The sequence below is a fragment of the Toxorhynchites rutilus genome, chromosome 3 (genome assembly GCF_029784135.1).
Source record: "Toxorhynchites rutilus septentrionalis strain SRP chromosome 3, ASM2978413v1, whole genome shotgun sequence".
Lineage (NCBI taxonomy): Eukaryota > Metazoa > Arthropoda > Insecta > Diptera > Culicidae > Toxorhynchites > Toxorhynchites rutilus.
In genome coordinates, this window is record NC_073746.1 from 106,907,060 (window position 1) to 106,916,130 (window position 9,071).

Consider the following 9,071-nt stretch of genomic DNA (forward strand, 5'->3'; position numbering starts at 1 on the left):
GACTACCGGAGAAGCACTTTCCGCCTGTTGAAAGTGTTTGCTCAGCACACAGAGTATGTGGGTGGGTGTGAGTGTGTGCTGGTGGGAGTGAATGCATATTTAACATTAGCGGATTTGATGGCGCTGCACGGAGAACAAATCAATTACCGACAGCAGCTGGTGGATTCATCGGAACATCGGATCCGTACGCACCAGGGCCAGGGCCAACGGCTGCATCGACTCGGGAGCAAATCGAAATTTTATGACCCCCGCCATCCGTGTCGGCATCGTTCCCAGCTGTGAATCCAAATGTTATCCAAACATCGTCAGCGAACATTATTATATCAACAGCACTTTCGTCGGCGATCTTTTCGATGCGAATGAATGTTTTATGAGAACCGCACCCACACTCGAGCGAGTGCATATTTTAATTGCTTATCTGGATTTTCCCCAGTGTCATCATCCCCATCATCGGCTCGCCAGCAGACGATCATAGACTTTTGTGCTCGAGAAAATTTGGATTACGGATCGCGGATAATAAATTTGATTGATTAGCGAACCACCGGAACCCCCTGAAGGAGCGGAGCCTCGGAGCCTCGGCTGCCTTCTTCGGATCGAGCGTACGTCGTGTTCTTCCATGGGCTTCGATTGGTTCGACACGATGATGAAACGTTCTCTTTATTGGATTTCGAGGTTTCTTTGTTCCGCTCTTAATTACAGCCGATCAGCCTTTTATTGGGGGGCGGAAGCGAGGAACATTTCCGCGTAACGAGGGGATATCGAACGGGATCTAATCTATCACTCTTTCGGACTGATTTGTCATTATTGGAACGGGTTGGTTTTGTGTGTATATAAAATATATTAATATCAAATTCATCAATCGGAAGAAATACACGTTAGAGACTGATTTGAATTCTAGTCGAGCTTTATTTATGGTAAAGCAATTTGGATGACTTAACGTTAATTGCATTCGTTCAAGGTGAGTGATTGTGTTCAGGGCTTGGTTGAGTAAAACCTCTTCAAACAGATCCTGATTTATTCAATCTGATGTTATATATTTGTTCATCATTACATTCAACATCACAACCTCAAAATACAAGCGATGTTAATCCAAATTTTGTAATTCGGCATTAATTTCGATATTGTAAATTACACACAGAAGAATCTTAGGCAAAGTATTTTGATGGATTTCAGACCATTACCTAAATTACCTTCAATTGAAATTTAAAAAAAAAACAACATCTGGATAAAATCCAAGTTTAGCTTTTTTTTGCGAGACCGATGCATTGATTTCATACATTTCTGCCATCATACGATGCGATATACTATGAGTGTACACATTGAAATTATGTGTGCGCGTTTCAGTTGTGCACACATAGCAGAAGAGGTTCCTTGTTTTGAAAAGAAAACAAACAACACAGAGTTCTTGCGGAATCATCGTTTTTTTTTATTTTTACACATTTTACACGCCATAACAACCTAAACGCATTTTATGCGTGTCGCCCATGTCACAGTACTTTAAGTCTATTATAAAACCGGTCCAAATTCATCCCAGCAGATATCAGTAACAGTCCAAGTGTCCAGCTGTACACCGCGATCTCAACAAGTAGCACTCATCATGAACAAGTTCATCGTCGTCGCGGTTTTCGTCTCGGTCATCGCAGGAGCTTTGGCTGATTACGGTGCACCGCCACCACCCAAGTACGAGGCCCCCAAAGGAGGATATGAATCGAGCGGCGGCTATGGTGCTCCAGCTAAGGGAGGATACGAATCGAGTGGAGGCTACGCTGCTCCTGCCAAGTACGAGGCCCCGAAAGGATACGCAGCACCAGCACCCAAAGGAGGTTACGGAGGTGGTGGTGGCTACGCACCGGTAGTGCACACTTACGCCGCGAAGGCTCCATCTGCGAAATGTGGAGCTAGTCTGCTGGTCGGATGCGCTCCCAGCGTAGCGAAGGTACCATGCATCCCAAGCAAGGGTGGATACGGTGGTGGCAGCAAGGGTGGATATGGCGGCGGAAAAGGTGGATATCGTTCCCACATGGATCATGAGGAAGCTATGGATGAGTTCGAGGAATAAGCGCTGATAATGGTTGTGAGATCTTGGGTACAAAGGAAATGCGATGGACATAGACATTCGTCAATAAATCAATATTTAGATCAATATTATTTTGTTATTGTTTGTCATCATTTTTATTCAATGTTTCGTGCTGGCTAGTAAGTTTTGAACGTTTTGGCAAGTGTGTCAATTATGTATCGAGACCTCAATCATATCCTGGCAACCAAGGTGTGAATTAGGGAGTTTGTTCCTCTTGGCCGCTTGGATACTGAAAAAATATTTTCTCAGAGTTTTGGGACTTTTAAACTTTATACAAAATAAGGCAAAATTAATGGGTCATTTTTACACGACATTAGGGTCATTCGAATGAAATTCTTGTTCACTTGTTCAATTGTTCAGTTCAATCGTTGAACGCAATTTCTCAAAATGTGAAACAAATGAAAACACATTTGAATCGCAAATGAACCGACTTTAAAAGTGTACTGAAGCTGCTGAAAATTACTTCGAACGATTATATTATATAAATAACTAGCTGACCCGGCAAACTTCGTCCCGCTCAAAATACATTCGATATCACATCCACGTTTTCTTCCTAAGCGCACGTTCGTGGGTCCAATCGCACAACTGTTCATTGATTGATCTTCTAATCTACTCTTTACAATTATTTTTTACTATAAAATTTCAGTACCTCAACACCCCTATTCTGTATTTCGATCGATTCGAAATATTTCGAACGACTCGCTAAAATTACATTCTGTATTCCGTTCGAGTGGTTTTTCCATTACGTTCGACCTTTTTCTCTACGAACATCAAATGGGCAAAACGATAGAAATAGGGAATGCGAAATTATAACTCGATCGAAATTTCGGTTTCGAACGAAATGGAAATCCGTCGAAATACAGAATAGGGCTGCAAAAACTCGACATTTTTTTAAAAAAATGAATGCTTTATTCTGCAAAAATATATAAGTGCTAGCTGACCCGGCAAACTTCGTCCCGCCAAAAATTTGTTTTTTGTTATCAATACCTTCAAACATTCACGTTTTCTTACTATGAGCCAGTTCATGGGTCCAATCGCTCACCTGTTCATTGATTGATCTTCTATTCGTCTCCGTTGAATTTACTTTTCACTATAAAATTCCTAGTATTTCTAACAAAACTCATCATTATAATATCAGATTATTTTCAGACAAAATTCTCGTTCAAGATTTTTCAACCACTTGCAAATAACATATTTCTCCGTTACATGGAATAAATGTTTTATACAGAAAATATGATAGAATAAAGATAGCCTTAAATCGGACAATTTCTTCCTCGAGTTCTGCTCTTATCAACACATCTGGCGATACTTTTTTTTGGTATAGATAGACGAATATATAGGAGTGCGTTTCATCACATGAAAATCCATTTTCAGTTTCGAACAAAGATCTATTTCTTTAGCGCGAACATCAAATGGACTAACAGCACTTGTCACTATGTAACTGTGGAACATATGGGAATTTAATTTTTCGAATTTTCTCTTTTTCCTTCAGAGTTTTCCGAAAATTTTCAATTGTCATGTTTGGCTGGAATATTTTTTGTTGAAAATATTGAGTTCTACAAATCGATGAAGAGTAATGAAAATATCCATGAATAAAGGAAGCAATATGGCTGTGTTTCAAACTTAGATTACCGATGTGAATACTCCTCGATTGAATGACAACGATAAAACAACGCGATTCCAAACAGGCCGATTAATTTGAACGTTTTCCAATTTATGAACGAGACCAAGCTGTTATAAACTAAGCCATGTTGAAAATCACATGCACGTATTTTCTAACAAAGAGACAGCTATAAATATTGATTTTTTATAATTCATTTTTTCTACTTTACGACAAACTTATATTACTTTTTTCAGTTGACGTTTAACTTTTAAGAGATCAAACATGTCAGTTACGTTAATGAAATACACCAAGAAACATCATATAACTGTCTTCGACAAAGTTATTACACATGATAGAGCGCTCATTTTTATGTTATCAAAAATAGGATGACCAAAATTGTCGATGAAATAAAAAATCTAATTTTCTTATCTTTATAGATAAATGTTAACATAGTTCGACAATGTTGTTGTCCTAGTTATTTGAGACATCTTTGTAGAACAAAGTTTTTTTTTCTATCTCTTGAAATAACCAATATAGCGCCTTTTTTTCTAAATTACGTTAGGGTAACCATGAAAAGAACTGTTTTTGCTCTAATTTTTGAATTTTAAATTCTACATAGGAACTGTCTTCGGAAGACTTTTAGAATTTACTAATACAAACATTTTGCGATGCAGAACTTGTCAATATCTCAACTTCACTCAAAGTTATTGATATTTCTTCCCAAAAAATACGCTCTTTTCAATTGTTTGTCATTCTTTCTGGGGCAAACTTAAACAATGTTTATTGACGGCATTTGAAAGAGCATATTTCACTCTACATGATGTGTGATTTTCAACACTATGTTATTTTTTATGTTTGAGTAAATTCAAATTGAAATCATGAGTTTTTGGGTAGAAAAACATCAATAACTTTAAGTAGGTTTAAGATATTGACAAGTTCTGTATCGCGAAATATTGGTATTGATAAGCTCTAAAAGTCGTACGTAAAAACGTTTTTTTTTTGCTTTAATTTTTATATTTCAAATTCTACATCAAAACTGTCTTTTTGATGTAGAATTTGAAATATAAAAATTAAAGCAAAAAAAACGTTTTTTCATGGTCACCCTAATGCAACTTAGAAAAAAAGCGCTAAATCGATTATATTAAAAGATAGAAAAAGGCTTTGTTCTACAAAGTTGTTTGGATTAACTGGTGCTATAACATTGTGGAACTATGTTTATCACTATCTGTAAAGATAAGAAAGTTAGATTTTTTATTTCATCAAAAATTTTGGTTGGTTAAACATAAAAAATGAGCGCTCTATCATATGTAACAACTTTGTTGAAGACAGTTTTGTCTAAAAAACAAATATCTCCCACAAAGTTGTTTTTGGCACTTTCTATCTAAGTTGCATTAGGGTGACTATGAAAAATCGTTTTTTTTTTGCTTTAACTTTTATATTTCAAATTCTACATCGAAACTTTCTTAGTACGACTTTTAGAGCTTATCAATACCAACATTTTGCGATGCAGAACTTGTCAGTATCTTAAACCTACTCAAAGTTATCGATGTTTTTTTACCCAAAAACTCATGGTTTCAATTTTAATTTACCCAAGCACACAAAATAACATAGTTTTGAAAATCACATATTATACAGAGTGAAATTTGTTCTTTCAAATTCCGTCAATGATAAACAAATGAAGAGAGCGTGTTTTTTGGGGGAAAATATCAATAACTTTGAGTGAAGTTGAGATATTGACAAGTTCTGCATCGCAAAATGTTTGTATTAGTAAATTCTAAAAGTCTTCCGAAGACAGTTTCTATGTAGAATTTAAAATTCAAAAATTAGAGCAAAAACAGTTCTTTTCATGGTTACCCTAACGTAATTTAGAAAAAAGGCGCTATATTGGTTATTTCAAGAGATAGAAAAAAACTTTGTTTCACAAAGATGTCTCAAATAACTAGGGCTACAACATTGTCGAACTATGATTACCTCTATCTATAAAGATAAGAAATACATCTCAGATTTTTTATTTTATCGACAATTTTGGTCACCCTATTTTATAAAAATGAGTGCTCTATCATATGTAATAACTTTGACAAAGACAGTTTTTGTCTAGAGAATTACTGACGAGCTCTAAATGCTAATTTCCACTTAAATACATCTCCTGGACTATTGTGCCTTGGTTTGATTAAATAATGAAAACACATCGTTGATTTGCGGCGAGACATTGAATTTAAGGGGAGATCTCGACCTGGAGAGTCAAAGCCATAAAAAAGTACCAATAAAAGTATCTCGGTACCATTTATCTTAGGAACTTTACGGTCGATTTGAGGCCGTTTTGTTTTGCTAAAAATTCGAAAAATTACAACTATATTTAATTTGAGGTAAATTTTTAAGTCAAATCAGGAAAAAGCAAGGTTTCTATAAAGTCGCATTTTGACCTCACTTATACTGCAATGCGTTACTTATTTACAAATAAATAATAAGTTAAGAGGTCGTTAGTATTTTTGATGTTATAAACTACCCAAAAATATATTTGATTTTTTTATTTTCTAGATCGGGTTCTTTTTCAGTACAGTATGGCAAATTATCCATGACCGGATAATTCGCGAACCCAACTTGCTCAAAAATAAAAAAAATGGACTCATTTTTCACCAACAACAAGGAAAGCACAATAGACTCTATAATGCGAGCGCTGAGAATTTCTGACGGGTTTTTTGCCCTTCGTAATTCTAAAGGCCTTCCCGGAATTTGTTGGCGATAAACGTGAACAGTTTTTATTCCGAAATATCTTTTTCGTGGTTACACGTCTTTTTCATACGATTCTCACTATACGCGGTAACCTTGTCAACCCATTCCGCGTATTATCGGAGCTCTAAAACTCTCTAAGAGACTAAAAAGAAATACAAAATCATCCTGGAGTTTTAATAAACGCCTATTGAAAAAAAAAACAGTTTTATCTTGAAAAAACATTGGATTGTTTCTAAACGTGTAAGTGGAGTTAGCTGCAGCGAAGAATTTACTTTTAGTTTTTTCTACCTTTCCGCAAAAACTACATAAAACGACATCAACATTTGACCGAATTGTGTTTCAAATAAAAATCTGTTAAAAACATCCATAATTTACCTTGAGTCTGCCTCATGCCTCAGTGTACAAAATCCAACATCGAAAAACCTCTGGAAGGAAAAGAGAAAAACATCATTACATTAATTACCAGCGGATAAATTTACATTAAGCAAGAAACACCCAAATTAAATGATGAAATCGACCGGCGGACAGACGACAACAAGCGAGTTTGTAACGCAATATACATTTCAATTGTCAAGCTTGTAAGGCAATCAGCAACCCACTCAACCAGCCGGGCTCATCCAGGCTCACCCAATCCGTTCCCATCTCGCAACGTTGCTCTGAGCCTTATTTTCTTCCCTAACTCCCTTTCCCCTACCCCGCAAATCAGCTCCTTTTAATCAACTTGGCGGTCGACCGGCTGCTTATTATTCATGCCTCGTAATGATATGAAAATTATGATAAATTCAAGGAAATAATGAGCGGGTTTATTTTATTCGCATCTCGTTTAGAGTTTTTTTTTCTTGCTCTCTCTTGCTTGCTTGCTTGTGATACCATCCTCAGACACGAAAGGATAATGTTATGGAAATAAACTCTGCCAGAGCAAGCCAAACAGACGATTCGTTAGTGGAAACATTCCCTCCGGGGATGAGGAGATGGAGGGGAGGAGGTGGGGGAGTGATAGCTAAACTCGGATAAGGTGGGTTTTAAAACGCATGATTCTCGTTATGCCGAACCGTTCGACAATGGGGAAGGAGGCGCTCTGGCGATGGTGGAGGCAAGAAGGCGGATTCGAGATGATATTAAAATAGAACCGTTTCACGTTACATCTGAGAGAAATGATATTCATCCATCATTCTTGGTTATAAAACATTTATTGGACGAGTCTGATTTAGGAAGAAACATTCCTCGATGTTACTTGTTCTTTACTGCTGGAACGGGAAATGATGGGTTTTTCTTCTCATCTCTGTAGAAGGGAATGGTATTTCGATGGTGGAACGCTGTCGATCATTCTGACATATTAATGACAATTAATTCTCCAGTTGCGTGTAGGATCAATCACAACAGAATTCGTTATTTTTCTGTAATTTCTAGAAATTATGCCCATTCTGAGCTGACACAGATGCTAAATATTTAGAATTGATGGAGTTGGCAATTATGGATTTTGAAACAATTATCCCTCGAAGCAACGATCTGAACAAGGTCACCACGACCATGAAAACGCCTCCCTGCTTTGGGCTGCTAGCCTCCGATGAGCCATAATTTAGCCAATAAGCACAATTTATGACGACTTGAACATTAAACGACCGTTCGATTGCACCATTGAAGCGCCACGTGACAGCTTGAAGCAAAACGAGTGCCAATTGAATCAAATTGATCAATTCAATCGTGACACATAAACATCGACATCGTTGGCGCTGTATCGAATGAAAGCTTCTGCCAATGTGTGGCTTCATTATTATTTTTTTACGATCCGATTCAGCGCATATATTTTTTTTCCGCGACATTCTTATTCGCTCACGTGTATCATTTCGTTTGATTGAGCGAGCAAATGAACATAACTCGGGAGCTTCATAAATGGATAGTTTGCACTCATCAGCGGAATAAATGTGGGTCTGTTTTGCCCCCCCCAAGCGGGTCACTTCAACTATGCAACAGTGCACTGATATGGAACGTAAACAATACATTATAAATATTGTGCCCTGCTGAGGAAGTAATAATATTTAGGTTGCCACTTTATTCGAGCAAAGCAAATAGCTTGAGTGATCTATAAAATATGGCGCATACTCCGACGTAAACTCAGTGAATCCTAAGTTGTTCTACCTCAAATCACAAGTAACCAGCACGTTATCAGCTTAACATAATGAAATCCTTCTGCATCTTGGCAATATTCGCGGTCTTCTGCGTGCTGGGAAGTTTGGCCGCTCCATCATACGGCGGAGGATACGGTGGTGGCCATGCCACGATTCACACGTACGCCGCTAAGGCCCCGGCAGTCAAGTGCGGTTCCAGTCTGCTGGTAGGATGTGCCCCACAGGTGGCGCATGCCCCCTGCAGCCCAAGCAAGAGCGGCGGTGGATACGGCGGAGGACACGCCGCTGCTTCCTATGGCGGCGGACACGCTGCCCCGGCTCCTTCCTATGGTGGCGGATACCGAGCCTTCGAACATGAAGTCGACGAACTGGAGGAGTGAACATAGCGCAGCTGGAAAGTTGGTTTGAATGCGTCGTGGACAGAGGAATTTGTTTCTTGTGAACAGTGACCCAAAATTATTCAGTATTCTATACAGAACATTTGTTTCGAAATCGATAAGATAATAAATTTTGTAAACTAGTAATCTAA

The 9,071-nt window shown here is 37.8% G+C and overlaps 2 protein-coding genes across 2 annotated transcripts; both read left to right on the top strand.

The window, feature by feature from the left end:
- Positions 1-1,547: 1,547 nt before the first annotated feature.
- On the top strand, positions 1,548-2,129 carry LOC129776019 (vitelline membrane protein 15a-2-like). Its single transcript, XM_055781385.1, has one exon. The coding sequence runs from the start codon at positions 1,598-1,600 to the stop codon at positions 2,057-2,059; it is 462 nt and encodes a 153-aa protein (XP_055637360.1). The 5' UTR covers positions 1,548-1,597; the 3' UTR covers positions 2,060-2,129.
- A 6,337-nt stretch (positions 2,130-8,466) lies between these two features.
- On the top strand, positions 8,467-9,071 carry LOC129776023 (vitelline membrane protein 15a-1-like). Its single transcript, XM_055781389.1, has one exon. It carries the CDS (start codon positions 8,593-8,595, stop codon positions 8,920-8,922), a length of 330 nt encoding a protein of 109 aa, XP_055637364.1. The 5' UTR covers positions 8,467-8,592; the 3' UTR covers positions 8,923-9,071.